At 44.2% G+C, this 22,651-nt stretch overlaps 1 protein-coding gene across 1 annotated transcript in view; it reads right to left on the bottom strand.

Moving 5' to 3' along the window:
- Nucleotides 1-22,651, bottom strand: part of SEL1L3 (SEL1L family member 3) — a 684,155-nt gene that overhangs the window by 131,835 nt on the left and 529,669 nt on the right. Inside the window, exons 18-19 of the mRNA XM_078678371.1 lie at nucleotides 7,970-8,060; nucleotides 6,937-7,021 (exon numbers count right to left, since the gene is read on the bottom strand). Of these exons, the coding sequence (XP_078534497.1) occupies nucleotides 6,937-7,021; nucleotides 7,970-8,060 (176 nt within the window). The remainder of the gene's footprint in view (nucleotides 1-6,936; nucleotides 7,022-7,969; nucleotides 8,061-22,651) is intronic.

The raw sequence follows: 22,651 nt of genomic DNA, 5'->3' as shown, positions 1-22,651 counted from the left end.
AAACTTCTTAAAGGGTGGGTTGCTATTCGACTGAGGTAAAGCCTGTTCACAGATTCTGTGTTTCCTGGATTCTCATAGAGTATTATAAAAGACATGAGTATGGTGTTTGTTACCTATATGACAAGACCTCCCTGGGGTAGATGGTTTGCGCTGCAAGAACTCTTGTTAGGCACTTTTAGGAGAGGTTGTATATTGTTTGGCTGACTCTGATTTTGTACATATTTACAATTGCCTGCTAGGCCTTTGTAATGAACATAAATACATAAAATTATACATACATAAAATTATAGGTGGATAATAGTGAATTAGAAGGATGTTTTTCACTGAGGGGTGACTGACATCAAATAGACAACAAGAGTGAAGATCGAGTTGTCAATGATGTCAATCAGAACCGCAGGGTTAAAAACATCCTTTTTAACCATCTATATTTGCATTTTATGTATGGCCCCCAAACTCATTTGCCCCTATTTTGAACTGCTACGCAGTAGCAGATGAGTAATGGGAGAGCCATACATATTATGGCCTCTGATATTTATACCTGTACCAAAGGTTAAAAAAAATGTGACCTGCCATTCTTGACTAACCCCAACACCTACCTCCTGCCTTCCTTCCTCTCCTGCAGCTGTGCCTCCTGTCTTCATTCAAAGCAGACCAGCAGAGCTACACTGACAGGCTATCAGAGAGCCCTGTCAGCCTGGCATGAAAAACCTGTATGACGTAGCAACAGTGGGTAAATAGTTTTGTTATCATCTGTTGCTACATCATAGCAGTGAATTATAACATTTAGAAACTGAAATAAATGATGGAGGCTTTCTATGAAAGCCACACATAACAACTCTACATACATATACGTACATACAGACGCGTTGGGATAGCCTTATTCTGTTTGTTGGATTATCATTAACATTCTGTTAGTCCCTATACAGGAATACAACATGGGGCAATGAGTTACCCTATTTCTCCCAGTGGCTCTATTGGAGAACAGCCATTACAACGCAGGGATTACCCCGCACTACCATTACAACGCGGGGATTACAACGAAAGTCGTTACAATGACTTTCGCTGGAGGGCGCTGTTGGATAGGGAATAGTTAATTTTCTATCCAACACCTTCCCTACTGTCAACGTGGGCTGGAGTTGGAATAGAAAATTAAACTATTCCACTATCCAGCGCCCTCCAGTGAAAGTCGTTGTAACGACTTTCGTTGTAATCCCCGTGTTGTAATGGCATGCGGGGTAAAAGCCCGCGTTGTAATGACATACAACCCCCCCATTGACTTGTGAGTAACAGCATTTTGTTTGATCATGTGTGCATATCTACCTTAAATCTAGCCCACTTCAGTGGATGGACTGGAGACCAGTCCTTTCGTTTTTTTGTTTTCTTTTTGGTATATACTCTTTCATTACAGTACTTTTTATTCATCTTCAGTGTGCGGTATTCTGTATGGACACTATTTCTAAACTGGGCAGCTGCCCTGGAATGGGACGGTCCCTAGTGCAATATTATTTTACTGTTCAGAAACACTACAGGCCTTATTACGATAGCAGGCGGAAGGTCATCCGGCAACTTGTCAATGGCGTTCCACCCGACATCTGAGGCATCAGTCCAACCACCTTATTGTGATCCAGGGGGTCAGACCAATGCCTGCGGGTGTGAATATGCTCTACCTCTGACAGGCTCAAGAAGCCCGTCGAGGCATGGGTCGATTGTAATCCCAAAATGGAGGCGGTGCCTGCTCAGGCACTACTATGGTGATTACGATGCACCTTTACGACAGCCTTTTCATATTGGTTCTACGACCCGTGAAAAGGCTGGTGGAAAGGGTGCTTTTGGGGGCCCAAGGAGGCCCCTGTCCCCCATGGCCCTCAGCTATTGGCCCTGGGGGGCACCTGCGTTGCATCCCTAAACATCCATGCATTGAGAGGCAGGCACTGCATGGTGCCTGCCACAATGGGCATGGACGTTTAAAAAGTGAATTTTCCTAATGTGGCTTGTGCTGTGGAGCACAGCACAAGCCGAAATAGGAAATACAAACTTTCTGACAGCTGTGAAGGCCGTCGCATCGTAATTTGGGAAGCGGGACCGGCGAATCCTTGTTGGCGGTCCCGTCTCCGACATGCGTCCGACCGGCATTGTAATGAGGCCCTATGTTCGGCACAGCCGCGGCGTATACAGGTAAGAGCGGTGGGGAGGTGGGGCCAGGTGAGGGGGGATTTCGAGAGACTACCATGAGGGAAAAGTAAATAATTAATTCATATTCCCTCGTGTTTGTCTCTTGAAATCCCCGCTCTCCTGGCCCCAAAAAGACAAAAAGGGGAATAACCTGTGACACTGTTAGGAGTTATGGCATATGACCAAATTATGTCCTTAATAGACTGAATGATGGGTTTATGGGATTCTATTGCTAGTTGTTAAGTATCTTTGATCATCCTATTGCAGCGTTCTACCAACCCATTGGCTTGGGGACAGTACAATGGAGTGGTTATGTGTTTTATTGCCAAACTAGCAAGGAACTCATTTATCTCCTCCGAGACCAATTGAACCCCATTATCAGTAATGAGGGTATGAGGTATACCTTCATTGGAAAAGGTGTCTGACAGGAAAAGTTTGATGGCTTTGGTATCTATCTTGTTCACAAAAAAGTTCTAATGGTACTCTCCTAGTACATTTGGTTTTGTCACTGATAGCACACGTATGGCATCCTTTAACCAGATCTTAAATGTGCGTATCCATACCTGGAAACCAATAGACTGAACGTAACTTGCTTTTGGTAAGGTTCCTTCCTGGGTGACCCTCATGAGCTAGATCACATGTATGTTTTCTGAGACTCTCCGGAGGTATCATTTTATCAGATTTATATGGATTGGAACTTATCCACAACTCTTCTCTTACATTCAAATAAGGTTGTAACTCAAATGGAAGGTCTACACATTTCTTTGGCCAACCACTCTCAATTTTCTCGGCAACAGCTTTAAGAGTAGTGTCCTTCGTCATTTCTTTCTTCCACTCATCTTCAAGAATGGCAGGGATGGTAACTTAAAGTACCTCAAAATCTTCTATGTCTTCTTCCTCCGACTTGACTACTGGAAGACGAGATAAAAAATCAGCCAATTGATTTTTGTTGCCTGGGATATACTCTATTTTAAAATTGAAGTTTTGCAAAGAAACTAGCCATTTTCCAATTCTGGGTGTTGTCTTTCCGATGTCTTTAGATGCAAAAAGGGACACAAGGGGTTTGTGGTCTGTTCTCAGTTTGAACGGTATGCCCCATAAAAAAAATATGAAATGATTAGTTGCCCAGAAACAAGACAAAGCTTCCTTTTCCATGGTAGAATAGTTGATTTCTGCCTCTTTAAGTGACCTGGAAGAAAATGCTATGATCGTCTTGCCGTTTTGCATCTGAGAGAGTGTAGCTCCAATGCCTCTATTACTGGCATCAGTGGTGAGTAGGGTATCTTTTGTACAATCAAAGTTGCCTATGCAAGGTGCCGTTGCAATTGCTCATTTTAGATTTATGAATGCACTGTTATGAACAGGTAATCACGTATACTTAGCTTCCTTCTTTAAAAGATCTCGTATTGGTTGAACTACATCAGAAAAGTTCCTAATACAATTTGACATATATTCTGCAAGACCTAAGAATGATTTAATCTCATCTTTATTTGTCGGTACAGGAGCTTCTAATACTGACTCTACAAGATCTACTTTGGGTTTCATGCCTTTACTGGAGAGTGGGTGACCCAGGAAATCCACTGACGCCACCCTATCTTGCATTTGCTTCTCTTGATAGTGAGAGCTGCATCTCTGAGTTAATCACACCCTTTTCTTAAATTACAATCATGCTCTTTTTCTATGGCCCCCATAGATAAGGATATCGTCCTGGAAACATAAGGATTTGTCTACATTCATCAGGATATGTTGAATTATTCTTTGGAAGGCCGATGTGGCCAAAGCCAACCCAAATGGCATCCTCAGAAACGTATACGCGCCAAATGGAGTGGTAAAAGCTGTTAATGATTGTGATTCCGGGTGTAAAGGCACTTGATGATACGCCGATGTCAGGTCCAAAACAGAGAAGAATTTAGCACCATTGATAACTGCTAGCATTTCATTAAACTTGGGAAAGGGGTACCTGTCGACCCAAATGTTACCATTAAGGCTCCTCAGATCCACACACAGGCGGATCTCCTCCGATTTTTTTTTTTTTAGTGATCACAATGGGGGCCAGCCATTCTGAGGTTCCTATAGCTTGGATGATTCCTTGTTTCTCTAACTTTTCAAGTCCTCTTTTCAACGGTTCATGCTTAAGCAAAGGAATGGATCTGGTTTTGTGTGCAACCGGTATGGCATCATTTTTTAATTTTATTTTTTGCATATAGTATTTTAGAACTCCTACTCTGTCTGTAAAAACTTCAGGAAATTCTTCACATACCCCCACTCCCATCAAAGATCTGTCCCTAATAGGCCCCGTTCTTTGTTATTGAGGTCAAGTGTAATACCTAAGTCCTTTTGGGGTTTCCACCCTAACAGGTTACTACCCTTCTCCGTAATGTAGACTTTACCATATGTGTGTCTATCCCTGAATGTGAAGCGAATTTTCACCATACATTTCAAAGGAATTGGTTCCTTATTATATCCCCCTGGGTGTATGTCAGGCGTTTCAAGACAGTATTCATTTACCTTAAACAAAGAATTAAATGTATTTTCATCAATGAGGGTATATGGTGAACATGAGTCTGCAAAGGCATCCACATTTTTCCCATCTAACTGTATTTCACATTTTGGGTAATTATTATTCTCTTCCAACTCTTGGTCATGCACTTGAAAAATAAATTTGTTGTCTTTAGACCCCACCCCATATTCTTCATGTATGACATGTACTTCACTTTTTGCCTCTTTGGCGTTACACACTTTTGAAAAGTGACCCATTTTGTTGCACTTTCTGCAGGTCACCACTCTGGCTGGACATCTAGGGAAATTGGCCAGATGATTGCTGTTCCCACATCGGTAACACCTAAAATTCTCTTTCTTAGTTTTGGTCTTGGCTATGGCATGAGCATCTGTTCTCTTCAGAACTTCATCATCTTCTTTAATCACATTTGCATGTCTTTAATCTGTGGTATTTTCTTTACTACTTTTCATTTCTTTAACACAATATGCCGTATGTTCTATAACTTTAGCTAAACTTACAGCTTCTTCCAAATCAGGATTCTGGGTTAGTAATCACTCTTGCACCTTGTGATCATTGGTGCAACAAACCAATTGATCTCTTATAAGAGAATCAGTAAGCACACCAAAATCACAAGTAGCAGAAAGCCCCCTCAATGCAGCAATGTATAATGTAACTTTTTAGTTTTTACCTTACACTCTTTTAAAAAACTTGTGTCACTCTAAGACTACATTGATCTTATCTTTGAAATGGGAACTTAATTTCCTTAAAGTTGTAGTGAACACATCATCATCCCCTTCACCTCCCTCCTCTCCACCAATTGCAAGATCTTCATAAACTCTCCTCCCATAAGTACCTAGATTGTGAAGGAGAATATGTTGTTTTCTTACTGATGAACATTTTTCACCTCCTATAGCAGTAAGATATGAATGTTAAATTTTAAGTCATCTGTCCCATGGGATTTGTGGCTCCCCATCCTCATTTAAAAATGGGGGGGGAGGGTTGAGACATTTTAGCAATTGACATGTTTGAAATATAGAGCTTAGCAGGAGATTAAAAGTAAAAAAAAACATTTTTTTTTAATATTAGGAGGTGGGAAAAGATAAAAGATGACAACTAGATCATAACAGTTGTCTATATGAGTAATGAATGGTTTTAAGGGTGCAGGGATCGGTGGTTTTAGGGGCAGTTTTTGTATGGGTTAGACGGATTGTGTAAAGGAATAGTGCGTTTTTTTAGGGGTTAGGGATGCATTGTGTGTAGGTGTATTAAGGGGGTTTTAGGGCTCTGGGATGGGTAGTGTTCAAGGGTAGCAAAGGGTTTTAAAAATCAGGGGTGGGTAGCATATAGGGTTTGTAAGGGGTTTTCGGGGTTCAGGGAGGTATAAATTAAAATGACATTATATATATTGAAATACAATAATTTTTATTAAAAATACATATTGCATTTAATGAAATATATGTAACATTAAATTAATTTAAAATTAAATGTAATTGCTCCAAATATAATGTTGTTAGATTAATTAATAAAAAAATATTAAAATATAAATGCGATTCATTTTAAGTACATATATTTATACATTAGAAAATATTGATGTTGCAGTACATGAATTCACATAAAAAAGATACAGAAATCAGAGTTAATGGTCTGCATTCATCATCATACAAACTGAAAACAATACTTGCATTTGTGGTGCAGTGCTATGGTGTTTGTACTATGAAATGTACAATGATTCAGATGCACATAGTCGTACAACAAACAAACAAGTGATGAAGTGAAGTTTCCACAAACAAAATCCATGTTTTTGTTATTCTTTTTTATGACCTTTCAATGGTTACCACTCATTAATCAAATAGACAAAGTACAACGTTTTGACCTGAGTGGCAGTGTATCCATAGGTATTCATCAGGACTATATTACATTTAATCAAACATCACTGCATGGGGCTCATTTGAAGAATTACTGTTGAAAGGTTCAGCATGACCAGAAAAAACCTTGACTCAGACAGAAGGCCCAAAATAACTCTTAGCAGTATGTGCCTGAAACCAGCTCAATCAGCCATAGGGCAAGCCAGCTAATGGCACTAGGAGCAGTGTGAATGATAAATCTAGACGAGGCAAGAGATGGAACCTCCCTGCAGGTCTGCACTTCATCGTCAATGCCCAGTGAAAAAGAGGACCCATTTAGTGAAGGTAAGTTCAGACCTATAAAATTGATAATATCCTCAAAAGTTATCAGATAAAGTCTCCATTTCCAACAATACGTACCAGAAGAAGGAGCCTCGCTCTGGAACACTGAAAAATTGTAGTATCTCCAAACACAGTCAATGGATAAATATTTTGCTGCCAGTTTCTGTTGAAAAAACAGATTTTAACATTCAGATTGCTGAAAAATGATTCGAGACAAATACATGACTAATTATCTACGAGTGTGGAATTCTACAATTGTAAGAATATTGCCAAAAATGCGTGTTGCTATCCTTACATACTTTCTTCACATGCAGGGCACAGGTGTGGCCTAATTTTGAGCTTGTAGGTTGCAACAGGATCAAGAATCAACTTTCAGCCACCACACTAAGATGCAATGTTCCTTCCATATGCAGAGAAACGTATCCACTATAAAATCTCTCCAACTTTGCTGGTCCGCTTGCACTGCCAACCAACATGAACAGCATGCAGTGCAGGGACAAGGAGGCTTATCCAAGCAAGGCTTGAGGTTGGAGGTGGGGAACCTGACCAAGGTGGCTTGCGTGGTAAATCCATAAGGTCCACCCTCTGCGGTTCTTTAACTACCTCCTATTCTCTCTCCAGCTCCACCCCATTTTAAGAGCATAGAGGAAGGAAGGGTAATCAGCAGATATGCTGCACACAGAGAGTTAGAGCTGCCACTGTCGCATATGTGTAGAGATGTATTGTCATCGGCACATTTCGGTCCATAGTCACTAGTTCTCTCTATTGTAGAGATAATGCCCAGCCACTGGAGAAACGCAGACCAATCCATCCCCTGTAGCGCAGAGGATATCCACCCTCCAGGGGCCCTCATTCAACCTAAGGTCTATGCATTTCTGTGAGGTATGGACCATACCCTATGGGAGTCTCAGGTGCCCCACTCCACATTGTGCAAGGGGGCCCCATCAGGTTACGTTAGCACCACAGGGCCCAACACCACAGCCCCCACCTCCACTATATTCTGCAATTTCATGCAAAGACATCATTTCTGTTCAAAATATTAAATGTGAAAGTACTGTAGCGTGTACATAATTTCTAAATATTTTGTTACAGTTTCGGACAGCATACATACGGGTCTCTCCTCACAGAGGTAAGCCAAGTTTGTTTGTGACATTTCAACTCCAGTCTCAGCTGTTAGAAGGTAATGCAGAAGTGATTCATGCCTGAAATGGATAAAGAAATTCTATAACAAATAACATAGATATGAGACTGTCTGTTGATGTTGAGATCTATTCCAATGAAAGTAAAAGGACAGGGCCTGCGAAGAAATGGCAAGCTGGGTTTAGCACAAAAGATCTACCTCTACTGGCCAAACAATGCAACCCATGCTCCTTTTCCAGAATCAAAGATCAAATAGTTCAAGTTAAGTGGATGCTTTTGCGCACTTATAATCAATTGAGGTTGTAGCAAAATGTACTTGTGAATACAGAATCCCATTCATAATTCACAGAATCAGAAATTCCCAAGATTTATCCTTCAAAAGAAACTTGTGGATTCTCATCAGAATGGGTAATTTCTGTATTCACAATTTTATAAGTAGGGATGCATTTGTAGGCTGGGCTGCAATGGCCTCCCTCTGAACATCAATACTCCTGTGTAGAACGGTGCTTCCATGAAGAAATTGGGTACAGAACACACACCATTTCATGGAGGAAAAGGTCAGCGGTTCTCCAAAGGGGGAAAACATTGAGGTACTGGGTTTTTAAGAACCGGCACAGAACCGGTAACCCAGCGGTGCCAGGGAATCAACACCCAGAGACCTCGGGTTCTTCCTGATCCAGACCTACAGAAACTGGGAGTCTTCTAGGTGAAGTCAAAGATTAGTTTATTGGCTGCAACCAAGGTAACAAGTGTCCTAGAAGTACAATACGGGTATGTTCTCAGGAGACTGCACACTTTTGCAAAGTTAGGCTTCTCTTCTTATACACAATTTTGGGCCTCGGGCAAAACATTCTTGGTTGTAAAGTAAATTGTTAACATATTTTGGTTCAAAAGAAAAAAGCAGAGTCATGATGACATGTCCATATTTCACTTTGTGCTGCCTACAACAAATCATTTGGCAAGGCCCAACATTTCATCAGATATCACTGGACCCCTAATAAAAACGGGCACCTCCCCACCATAAAGTAAGTGAAGCAAAGGAGTGGAGAAAGATGTGAGCGAGATATGGCAGGTGTGCGCGCTGAAATGGTTTTATGGTTTGTTGAGCCTAGATGCTATCTTGCTCGGCCACTGGGAGGGAACTGACCTAACGAGTTCGGCCTGGGGCAATGGTTCCAACTTGTACTGAGGTCAGGGAAAAGTCGATTAAGGAGTACGTGTCCTTGTGGAATCAAATTCAACTGGGCAGCCATCTTGGGGGAGGTTGACGGGCTAGTCTCCCCCCTCGCCTAATCTATATAGCCTCTCCTTATCTCGCGCAGCGGTGACGCGCAGCGGTAGCACCGTATACGCGCCGAAGAGGTGCCAAAGAGAAGCCAGTCTGCGCCAGTCCACGTTCAGACGCTTCTCGCTGGCCCTGGTCTGCGATGGTGACCGGCACCATGGTCGGTACTCGAGTTGCCTACAACTCTTTGTGGTTACACTCCTTACGCCCCCCTGTCAGTCCTTCCTGTTGCCATTCCGTCTCTCCAGCTAACACCAACCATCACTGCAAGCACTGTACATGGAGCACCTCCTGCCCATGTAACGATTCCCTCCCTTTGGGAGAGACTTGGAGATTGTATCTCCTCAATTGTCGGTCGCTACCTAAACACTCCACAGAGTTGCATCTGTTGATTGATGAGCTTAATCCTGACGCTCTATTTTTAACGGAAACTTGGCTTCAGATTGACAACGACCCGTCCTTAATATGGGCCACACCTCCAGGCTACACCCTTAAGCACCTCGACCGCCAATCAGGGAGAGGCGGGGGCCTAGCAATTATATACAGGGACACCTTTAAGTGTCGGGTCACTCCTAATTCCTTGCTGACTTGTGAGAGCTTACACTTTGCACTTGATCTCTCCCCCACCACCACTTTGTCTGGTATTTTACTCTACCGACCACCAGGTTCCCTGAATAATTTTATCACTCAAATTACTGATCTCACCGCCAACGCAGTCGTGACCTCATCTAACCTCACTCTGCTTGGGGATTTTAATATCCATTCAGATGACCCCCAGGATATGGCAGCTAATAACTTGCGGGCCAACATGCAAGCGTTAGACCTTTGCCAGAGAGGCCATCAGGCGACCCATAAGATGGGACATCTCCTTGATCACATATACAGTAATATCAATCTTAATGTAGAGTCCCCTGTTCCTTTGCCTTGGACGGATCATTTTTTTATACCGTTCACCTGGCTTTCTAACTCTTGTTCCCCCTGTGAAGCCTCTACCAAGTACATGGGCAGGAAATGGTCCTCACTTCCCCTCACCGACTGGACAACGGCTCTCACTCAAGACCCCCCAGGAAGGGCCTCGACCCCTGCCTCTGCTTCTAGCAAATTTGATCACTGGATTTCCAGCACCTTAGACAAAGTTCTTCCCAAACGCCCCTGTAAACTCATCAGAAGACCTAAAGTTGCACCCTGGTACACTCCTGCTCTGAGGTTATTAAAGCTTGACTGCCGCAGACTAGAGAGAGCGTGGAGGAAGGACCATTCTCTGTCTAGGAAAGATGATTATAGGTCCGCAATGAGGCTCTATAAATCAGAGATTAAAATGGCGCAAACTTCCTTCTATGAAGGGAAAATTAGTGCTGCAGCCAACGCGCCTAGGGAAATCTTTAGGATAGCCAAATCCCTTATTTCACCTCCAGCTGAGCGTCCTACTGCTGAAGGGGCACAAGACCGCTGTAATGAGCTAGCTGCCTTTTTTTCCAAGAAAATCTCGACCATATACTCCTCATTTAGTAATCCTACGGTCAACACCCCCTCCGTCCCTTCTAAGCCAGCTGACTCTCCGGCTCTCTGCAAGCTGGATACAATTCCGCTTCTTGATGCCGGCAGCCTGGATGGATTAATCTCCAAAGTCTCTTCCGGCTCTCCTAATGACCCGGCACCCCCCCGGATCCTTGTCAAGGCACTGGACGTTATTCGTCCTGTTATCCTGGAAGCTTTAAACACCTCTATTGTGTCCAGGTTGGTCCCGCTTGCTTGGAAGTGTGCCATGGTGAGGGCGCTTCTCAAGAAACCCTCCTTGGACCAAAACAACTTGTCCAACTACCGTCCCATTTCGTTGCTTCCCTGGCTGAGTAAACTGCTGGAGAGGCACGCTAACAATATCTTAACAGACTATTTGGAGTCCAACTGTCTGTTGCATGCCTCCCAGACAGGTTTTCGCCCTCAACATGGCACAGAAACCGCCATGTTGGCGGTCACAGAGGAAGCAAAAATGACTTTGGATCAGGGAGGAAAGGTGGCCATTATCTTGTTAGACCTTAGCGCCGCGTTCGACACGGTGAACCATGCCACGCTAGTACACCGACTGGCGGGCATGGGCGTGTCGGGCGCGGCTCTGGACTGGCTCACCTCCTTTCTGAGTGAGCGCTTTTTCCGGGTCTTCGAGGGTGAGATAGTCTCTCCTAAACATCCTCTCAGGTGTGGGGTCCCTCAGGGCTCCTCCCTGAGCCCGACCCTCTTTAACGCCTACATGGAGCCTCTGGACAGGATAGTCCATCCCTTTGGTGTGCGTATAGTCACCTACGTGGATTATACGCAGCTGGTGGTCTCGTTAGACCACGCTGATGGATCATCCAACACCTTAGGCCCCTGTCTAGAGGCTGTTGCCAGTTGGATGCAAGCCTCCTGTCTCAAGCTTAACGGGGAGAAGACAGACATCATTCTCCTCGGAAATCCCTCCCCTTCTGCTCTTGCACCCGTCTGGCCACCATGTCTTGGCGCTCCTCCTGTCCCCAAGTCCCAGATAAAGAGCCTCGGGATCTGGCTTGACACCGCCCTTGATTTCTCGGTCCAGGCTACTAAGACTGCGGCCACTTGCTTCGGACTCATGAGGATGCTCCGGCGGGTGCTCCCTTTGCTCCCTTTCCAGGCGAGGAGGATCATGGTCCAGGCCCTGATTCTCTCCCGCCTGGATTATGGGAACGCTCTCTACCTGGGAGCACCGACTTCGGTTCTTCAGAGGCTCCAGGTCACACAAAACAGTGCGGCCCGCCTACTGTTCAATCTGTCCCGTCGGCAGTCGGCGAGGAAGGCTCTGAGGGACCTCCATTGGCTCCCAATGACTGCCAGAGTGCAGTTTAAAGCTCTGTGCATTATGCACAAATCCTTTCATCGTGTAGGCCTAGCGATTCTGCACCCTCTGGTCACGCCTTATGTCCCTACACGCCCCCTTCGGTCTGGTACTCTGCAGTTGGCCACCTCCTCTAAAATTAATAAAGCCCGTTGGGGTGGCCGTTCTTTTTCCCATTCGGCGACCAGACTTTGGAACGCCCTCCCCTTTGCCATCCGAGGAAATAGCAACCTCCTCTCGTTCAGAAAGGCCTTGAAAACGCATTTGTTTGCTAAATCCTGCTGATCTGCCCTGAGCCTGCGCTAAACCATTTTATCTTCAACAGCTGCGAGGCCTCAGGGCAGTTATGCGCTATACAAATGCAATTTTTCATTTCATTTCATTTCAACTGGATTAAGGCCTATGTAAAGGGCAACACATGAATGGGACAGAATGTAAGTGACGATCTCGAGGTGAAATCGTCACTCGAATAGGCTGAAAATACATGTACATGATGTACTCGTCATTCTCGGTCTTTTGATACCAAATTCGTCATGTTTCGACGAAGTTTTAATTCTTGAGTCCAGAACTATTATATGAATCCAGATTTTCAGAACCACAAACCCTCCTTTTGCCCTTACATAGGCAATTAATCTATCCTCATGTTAGTCTGAGTCCAGATCTATATTCCTAAAGTCATTGAGATGTTGCTGTAACATCATTCTAGTACTTAGTTCATCTCTTGACACAGGCTTCCTTACACATGATGTAACACAGAGGCCACATATTGCAGGAGCACACTGTAGGCACAGACAGAACAGGAAAAGAATGGCTAAGACCATCCCAATGATCATCAGAATTTTCCATCCCCAGGCAGATATCAGTTCCCAGAACCATCCCATTAGCGACCAATCTCCTTTATCCCCATGAATAGATTCGGAAATCTTATGCAGTTTGGAGATGGCCCTGTACACTGTTGGAGCATTATCTGGGATGAAAATGCAACAACTAGATTGGATCAATTTGCATACTCCACCTCGGTCTGCAAGTATAACATCCAAAGCGACCCGGTTCTGAAGGTTCATAAGTCGATCCGACTGGAGCTCAGCAGTCAAGTTACTAAGGGCACCAGCAGTTTCGGTCACGGTGGACTCAACTACCCTTGTTAATTGCCTTATGTTTCTACTGTTAGCCATGGATCCCCAGAACGGCAGAAAACCCTTTGCAAAGTCTCCAAATTCTTGACCTGCAGTGTCTTCTTTACTCAAAACACCTCTAACTACCCTTGTCCGGTGGTAATCTGCCGCTGCTGTGTACGTGGGAGGCAACAGGAATGAAACAAAACATGAGCCCGAGAAGTCAGGGGGCAACCATGTATAGGCTCTATCATGGCAGATGAAATAAGTACCCTTAGCGGCTAGAAACGCAGGGGAAGTCTGAGATCCAAAAACATACGTTTCTGTACAGATACTCTTCCCTAGCTGAGCTCTGGGATTCTTGCCAATACCTTGCAGACACAGGTGACCTTGATGGGGTACGATCCAGATAGGGGACGATCTTTTGGCTTGCTGTTTCTCACTTAATGTAGTGCCATATCCAGTCACGTTCCAACCTACATATGCAAGTATCTCATCATCCGGAGTATCTTCATAAGAAGTTACTTCCTTGATCATGTCAACTATACCTTTGACTAGGGCGCTAGTCTTGAGGTTGTCTTTTACAGAACGTAGGGGTTTGATTTCTCGTGCATATATGAACATTGTCCTATATGCCCATACTGAACCATTGTGACTAAATGGCAGGACCAAATAGGGGATACCTTTATCCGTTGTGTGAGGCATGAGACCGCACACCCAACAGTTAGTTGTGTTCATTACTAGTTGGTGTTGGTGTAATACCTGAACAAAGGAGTTATTAATGAACTCTAATCTCCTATTGGATTCGTGGTTAGGCAGAGGGTGGAAAGAATGAGAGGAAACAGTAGGAGGAGGTATGGGTGATGCAGTGGGCGCAAATGTTACATGGAAAGAGAATAAAACATAACTTATCAAAAAGATCATTACGCTGGGTAGCATAAAAATACACAATATTATAAAACTTTTCTTTGTCATCGTGTCACACAGTCTCTGCTTAAAGTTCATTTGTTTGGCAGGTCTCTCCACATCAGGAAACTCCATCCTCTCTAAGGTGCTGCCCGCGGTGGTAGGTTGCCTCTGCTAAAGGATGCTTCCGTCAATCTAGGGCAACTCCCTTGGACTGACCAGAACTACCAACCTAACGTCGCCAGCTGCACCCAAAAGACTTTAATCAACCGCGGCCCTAGCAGCGGAACCCGGATGGCGGTTCGAAAAACAAAAATAAGCAAGTTACCTAGATGTGAGATCTGCACTTTCAAAAATAGTACTTGGGAGGGAAAAAAAATATTTTCGCTTGTCCATAGGTCTTGGTCTCAAATCATAAAAAGGAATCACTTTATTAGTCTGTTTTTCTCGGTCTTAGATTGTAGCGTCTTTTCCCTGGTACTGTCTGGTCCTGAAACAGCAGTTCAGGCTCCAAAGAGTTCGATGGTTCTGATGGTGGCACAGTTTCTTGAAAAATGTTCTCGCTTTCACATTCAGGGTTAGTTTCTTTTACACGGTCATTGCTGACAGGTATGACACGTGGCACAGTTGTAAGTTCTGAGTCAGTGCCACCTTTCTGGACCCACTGGTCATGTGGCGGAGGTGAAGGGATTCTCTTGCAATGGACCCCGTGGATCCAGTTGGCCTTCCCCTCCACTCGAACAGCTGACCTCGTGGAAAGAAGGACGAGGTGCGGCCCGGTCCACCTGGGCTGGTCGTTCTTTGTCCTTTGAAAGTTTCGCACGAGTATCCAGGATCCAGGGACAATGGAGTGACCTGGAGTCTCAGAGACCGGAGGCAGAGTGTTGTGGACCTGTTGATGCAAAACACGCAATTTAGCCGTCAATTCATACAAGTAATCAAGCAAAATAGGATGTTGCAGCTCGCTGAACTTCGTGGGCCTAGGCACTCCCCATATGTTGGCTGGCCGGCCAAAGACAATTTCGTAAGGGCTGAGTTTCACTCGCGAGTGCACAGTCATTCTGCTGGATAGGAGTGCTAAGGGTAGAGCATCAGGCCATTTAAGACCTGTGCTCGCTTGGATTTTGGCCAATTTAAGTTTAAGCGTGCCATTGTAACATTCTACTAATCCAGCTGATTGGGGGTGATTTGCAGCGTGGAACTTCTGCCTAATGCCTAGCCCTTCACACACTCTTTTCATCACACGACCCACAAATTCACTTCCGTTGTCAGACCAGACCATTCTAGGCATTCCGAACCTGGGGAAGTACTCTTTTACAAGGGCTTTTGCTGTGGACAAGGCAGTATTGTCTTTTAGGGGATAGGCTTCTACCCATCTTGAGAAGGCACAAACAACAACGAGCACGTATTTTAAGTTGTTGCACCTCTCCATGTGTATGAAATCTAGCTGCAAAACCTCGAATGGATACGTAGGAGGTGCAAAATGACCAGCTGGAGTTGGGGTTCCCCTACCAGGATTGTGCTTCAGACATACCATGCAATTCTTGACAACATTCTCTGCACACTTGGGAATCCCTGAATTCTTCCACACTGGGGCCAACAACTCGCAAATCCCTTTCACTCTGATATGAGCCATTCCATGAGCCATTGTAACCACTGCAAGCACATATGCATCGGGTAACAACCATCTCTGATGCTCTGTCAATTCAACCCAACAAGCATTTGCATCCATTCTTCCTGTACTCTCTCTCCACGTGCTCAACTCTTTTTCTGTGGCCTCAGCTTGGATGGACTTCACACTTTCTATCGTGTCCTCACATATTCCGACCTCACCAGTCCATCTTTCAGGGCCTGCAACATACATTCGGCCCATCACATTCTTTGCCGTTTCTTTAGCGGTCTCATCAGCAAACGCATTTCCACGACCTACATCATCAGTCACCTTCTTGTGAGCACTGCATTTCACAATCGCCATTTGCAGGGGCAAGGTCAGTGATTCAAGAAGCTCATTCACCAACTGACCATGCTGAATCTTAGCTCCATGCGAAGTCAGGAATCCACGTTCTCTCCACAATCGTCCAAAACTGTGAGCCACGCCAAAAGCATACTGACTATCAGTGTAGACGGTCACTTTCATTCCTTTGGACAATGCACATGCTCTCGTAAGGGCGACTAATTCTGCGGCTTGAGCTGAACCATGTGGTATTCGTGCAGTTTCAACAACTGTGTGCAAAGTCGTGACAGCATATGTTGCAGTCACGTTACCATTTGGGAACTTAAAGCATGAACCATCTACCCATAATGTACCATCACATTCAGCGAGAGGAGTGTCAAATAAATCCACTCTCCCTTTTGTCTCTTCCTCTGTTGTGAGGAAACAATCGTGCTGTTCTAAAGCATCTGATTCCTCTGCAATTGGTAACAGTGTGGCTAGATTCAAAGTACTGCACCTTTTTATGTGCACATGGCTCGCTAACAGCGTCAATTCGTAACTGGACAGTCGAGCACTAGTTAAGTGCTGTGTCTTGGTCCTATTTAACAATGTGTCTACTGCATGCGGGACCATCACGATTAGTGTATTATTCATTACTAGACCAGCAGACTGTCGAATAGAAACAGCTGCTGCTGCTGTGGCCCTTAAGCAACTTGGCAATGCTTGTGCTACCGGATCCAAAGTTGAAGAAAAGTAGGCGCATGGCCGCTGTCTATCTCCGAATAACTGAGTCAGCACAGACAATGCACAGCCTTCCTTCTCGTGGACATACAATGTGAAAGGCTTACTGTAGTTGGGGGTACCTAACACAGGAGCCGAACATAATGCTGTGCGTAATTCGAGAAAACTCTTCTGACACTCTTCAGACCAAGGAATGGGATTGGGTGTATTTTTACACGTTAATGCCACCAAGGGTTTGGCCAATAACGAAAAATTTGGAATCCACTGTCTACAGTACGATGTAATGCCCAACAAAGCACGCACTTCTCTCTGTGTTCTTGGCACATTCAATTTCGCTATTGCCTGAATTCTTTCTGGGGTCAGTTTCCTTCCCTCCTTCGATAAGAGGTGACCTAAGTAGGTCACTTCTTGTCGGCAATATTAAAGCTTGGAAAGTGACACCTTGTGATGCAGATCACACAGATGACGCAATAATGTCAATGTGGCCTTTTTACAAATTTTCTCAGTATCTGCAGCAATGAGCAAATCGTCCACATACTGTACAAGAGTGGCACCTTTAGGCAAAACAATCGTGTCAAGCTGTGCTTTCAAAGCTTGACTGTATATTGAGGGGTTTTCACAGTAGCCTTGAGGAGCGCGTTTAAAGCGGAAGCTTCGACCTCCTAAAATGAAGGAAAAAATGTCCCTGCTCTCCTCAGCAATTGGGATGCTGAAGAAAGCATTCTTTAGGTCAATCACTGAAAACCATGAAGCAGAAGCTGGAATCATAGTCAATAATGTGGTAATGTCGGGGACAACTGGGAATTGTGGCACAACTATCTTATTTACTTCTCGAAGATCAATCACGAATCTATACACAGGTGGCTGAGAAGGGTCAGTTCGTTTTAAAACAGGCAGAACAGGACTATTGCAAACGTTGCCTCGTGTTTCTTCAATTACATCCTTTTCAATCAATTCGTAAACAATCGCTAGCAAAGCTTTTTCACCCTCATTAGATATTCTGTATTGGGGAATTCGTGGCATTTTGACATTCGACTTCAATGTTACAACATATGGTGGAATTTCTAAAAGACCAACATCATTAGGACCAGTAGCCCGAAGAATATCCGGGAGAAATGACAATTCTGCTAGAAGTGCATCTCTCGACAAATACATGGGAGAAACCACTTTCTTACCTAAAGTAAGTTGCACTCCTGAAGGAGAACAGTACAAAGTCACATACAATCTTTTTAACAAATCCAATCCTAGCAAATTTTCACCACAACCTGTTGTCAGTATGAGGGGTGCTTCGAATTCGCAGGGACCAACAGAAAGAGACAAAGGGTCAAAAATCGGATTTCTAACTGGGGCGCCAGAAAAACCTACAGAAACGTTCATTTCGCCAGACAAAGGTGCGCCAGGGAGTTTGGAGTGCATAATAGAACTCTTTGTAGCACCAGTATCCAACAGAAAAGGTTCTGACACACCTGATGTAATCACCTCAACGTAAGGTCCACTCTGATCTACTGGAACTGAAACAACTCCCTCTCTTTGTCTATGGCTGTCCTAGCAATCATTATTCTCCCACTGCTCATTTTCTGTGTAATAATCATCAACATAGTATTGAGCCGTCCTGTCAGATACGTTATTTGGCTGGTCAAACCTGTTCATAGAGTTTTGTGGTAGAAGGGGACGTGTGTCCTGTGGGGCGTTTCCACGCCCTCTACCTCAAGGTGCTTGCTGACTGCCACGACCTCTTACACCAGAAACTCCATTTGCATGTTGTGATAGGACAGGACAATTATACTTGTAATGACCCTCTTGTTTGCAATATAAACACTGGTTGGGGCCTACAAATACACGGGGTTGAGTATACTCGAATCTTTGTGAGTTTCTCTGATACTGTTGAGGCTGCTGAAAAGTATTTTGGTAGTGATTCTGGCCATTATTATTTTGATTACCACCACCACGTGGCGGATAGGCTTGCTGTAGCAAAACCTTCGTTTTTAGTTCTCTGGTTTTCTTTTCTACTTTATCTTTCTCATCTTTGTCTCTATTTTCGTAATATTGCGCAGTGGCCAATATCTGGGCCGAAGATGAGACTGCCCAAGAACTTTCTGAATCTTTCAATTTTTTACACAATTCTGGAAGCAGATTGTGCACGAATTTATCGACAAACAATCTCTGACCACCTTCTGTGGTCATATCTTGACCGCTGTGGTCAATGAATGTTTCTTCAAATCTGGTGAAGAAATCTGAAACAGTTTCTTCTTTCTTTTGCTTGCATGCAGACAACTTATCCCAATTTATGCGTATTGCAGGCATTATCGTTTTCATGTAATCTACTATTTTACCAGGGAGTTCTGCTATCAAAGGCTCAGGCTTGGCACCACCAACTTGGCGGGCATCTGCAGCAGTAATATTAGCCCATGTGTCACCTAATTCCTGGTCATGATCTATATGACGAATTTTACCCCATAAAGGCTGTGGAACAACATTCCCAAATAACATATCGATATCGGCTAAATTCATTATACATGACCCAGCAGTTTGTTACAACTCTTTATAGTACCCTGCAGGATTTTTACGCGGATCTGGTAATGTTTGTTTGAGTGCTAAAACTTCAGCTCGCTTCCATGGGACATGTACCCATACACGCTGAAAGTGTGGCAGAATAGGTGGGACAGCAGTCGTGTCACCCTCTCTCCATTGTGGGGGAACTTCTCTCATAGGGTATTGTCGCGCCTTTTTCCTACTGGATGTATTAGATTCAGATGGTGACCCAGAACTGCTTCCCTTACTTCGATATGATAACAACATTTCAACTGTTTTTTCCACATCTGGACCTACAATCATACCCTCTCCAAACTTAAACCGTACACGACACATCTCTTGTGGGATGCATTCCTGATCATTGTCTTCTAAATCCTCGCCAAGAAAAACACACATCTGTTCGAAAACATATCTCTGTGTCGCTGCTTCCCATTGATGGAAGACTTCCATGACAGACTGTACATCATATTTTGCAGTATCCATGACCCATTTCCGAGCTAAACTATTCAGTGAATCTCTCTCTTGATAATCAGGCAGTTGACTTCGCAACTGTCTTCTTCCTATGTTAGGGGTCGTAGCAGGCAACCCGAAAAGAGGTAAAAGAAGATTAGTAACAGTGCTGGCCATTTTCTGCCGAATGGAAGGTGAAACTGAAGGACAAACAGATGGAAAAACGGGGTGAGATAAGGCGGGGGTAGAGATAGCAGAAGAGGTATCAGGGGAAATAGAGGGGGCACTAGGCAAAATCATAGAGGGGGCATTAGGAGACGTGAAAAGTACAGTAGGCAAAATTGTAGACAACACAGGTGAAACAGAGGTGGTCGGTGGGCCTGAAGGAGGCTGCACCGAAGAAGTAGGAGCCAGCTGAAGAACAGCTGGTGGGTGCTGTGGAGGAGCAGGAGGCGTAGTTTGCGCAACTAAAGGTTGCGGGGGTGCTGTGGCATTCTGCGCATAGGGGGTGGTGAATTTAGCAAATGCGACATTAATGGGTCTTTTTCACGTTCTTTTGCTGCCTCTTGCTGAAGAGACGGCAAAACTGGATAACACTTATCTATTGCCATTTTACGTTGCCTGTGCAACTGCTCATTCATCTGCTCTTCCTCATTATCTTTAAACTGCACAGCAGCTTGCATTACTGACAGTCCCCCTTCTCTCTTATTTTTCTTAGCTAATTTAATTTCTTTTTGTTTGGCTTCTTTACGCCATAAGGGGAAAGAGTCAAACATCGCCGGCCGGGCTTTCTTTTTAAAGAGTTTAACTTCAAGGTTGTCTAAGATTTCAGAATCAAAACTATCATATTGGGGCCATTTTAGAACACCATCTTTCCTAGTGTATTTAATCCATACTTCGTTGTAGGTGATGGGGCCTACCCCATGTTTTACATACAGTTCGTAAGTCGGAGTTCCAACTGGAGGAACCGGACATGAGTCCTCCAATCGGGAGTCCCTATTATTACCACCAAGACAAAACAAATTCCCAAGTCTAAGACTAGGCATCTTCGCTCTCTAGTCTAGTTCCAAACTTCAAAGGATTATCGATTACGATATTTCTTGTGAATACACGAGTCCTTCGGTTTTGGTGCTTGCAAGTACCAATACAAAACTTTGTATCCAAAAGATACCCAAAAGTAAGTCCAACTAAGGACTGGGAGACGCTCCACTTATACTTAACTGAAATATCGATGACGTCACCAGAAGACTCGTCTCAGTGTTTCGCTCTACCAAAAAACTTCAAGGGTCCAAATCAGGGCGATAGCCAGGGCAGCAGTCCTTGTAGCCGTCGGGAAGCGGGGAACCTCGCAGCAAAGACCTTCGGACCACGTCGACATGCAGGGGTCGATGAGGTGGTTGGCCGTCCTCCGGAATTTCCACATGAAGCTCCTCACGATCTTCAGGCTGACTGGTACCACTGGAATCGCCCCAAACGTTGGCGCCAATTGAGGTACTGGGTTTTTAAGAACCGGCACAGAACCGGTAACCCAGCGGTGCCAGGGAATCAACACCCAGAGACCTCGGGTTCTTCCTGATCCAGACCTACAGAAACTCGGAGTCTTCTAGGTGAAGTCAAAGATTAGTTTATTGGCTGCAACCAAGGTAACAAGTGTCCTAGAAGTACAATACGGGTATGTTCTCAGGAGACTGCACACTTTTGCAAAGTTAGGCTTCTCTTCTTATACACAATTTTGGGCCTCAGGCAAAACATTCTTGGTTGTAAAGTAAATTGTTAACATATTTTGGTTCAAAAGAAAAAAGCAGAGTCATGATGACATGTCCATATTTCACTTTGTGCTGCCTACAACAAATCATTTGGCAAGGCCCAACATTTCATCAGATATCACTGGACCCCTAATAAAAATGGGCACCTCCCCACCATAAAGTAAGTGAAGCAAAGGAGTGGAGAAAGATGTGAGCGAGATATGGCAGGTGTGCGCGCTGAAATGGTTTTATGGTTTGTTGAGCCTAGATGCTATCTTGCTCGGCCACTGGGAGGGAACTGACCTAACGAGTTCGGCCTGGGGCAATGGTTCCAACTTGTACTGAGGTCAGGGAAAAGTCGATTATGGAGTACGTGTCCTTGTGGAATCAAATTCAACTGGATTAAGGCCTATGTAAAGGGCAACACATGAATGGGACAGAATGTAAGTGACGATCTCGAGGTGAAATCGTCACTCGAATAGGCTGAAAATACATGTACATGATGTACTCGTCATTCTCGGTCTTTTGATACCAAATTCGTCATGTTTCGACGAAGTTTTAATTCTTGAGTCCAGAACTATTATATGAATCCAGATTCCCTTTAGAGACATGGAAATCTGGATCACATTCTTCATGAAGAATTGTACTCCTGGTTATAATTCCACTTGCGAAAGTTCCTAAGCATCTGGATGTGCGAAAACTTGCAACCGTTGAACATATCGAGGCCAATTTCTGGGATTCTCTGTAAATACCATTAAACTCAGATATTTGCTCCAAGCATCCAAGTAATGCTACTAGAGTAAATGTTTTATGCTCCAAGCAGACCCTATGCGAAAAGGGCCCAAGGAATGTAAATATTGCCAGCAGATAGGGTCACCAACCTCCATCTAATATGATATTTCCCACCGTACTGTAATAACGATCAGCCTTAGTAGTCTTCAGCCCTGTTTTAGACTCACAGTACCATTAATCTATTTACCTTAGTCCCATAAAAGATATTACAACCAGGAGGGCTAGGGTGTTTACACCAGCTGCTTTTTAGTTATTTAGTTATTTGAGACATTCATTGCACTTGAAAGCCTGTGGCCTTCATGACAC

This window comes from Lissotriton helveticus, chromosome 2_2 (assembly GCF_964261635.1).
Source record: "Lissotriton helveticus chromosome 2_2, aLisHel1.1, whole genome shotgun sequence".
In the NCBI taxonomy this organism is placed as follows: domain Eukaryota; kingdom Metazoa; phylum Chordata; class Amphibia; order Caudata; family Salamandridae; genus Lissotriton; species Lissotriton helveticus.
Note: the sequence above shows the minus strand (reverse complement) of the source record. Positions and strands in the feature narration are given on the sequence as shown.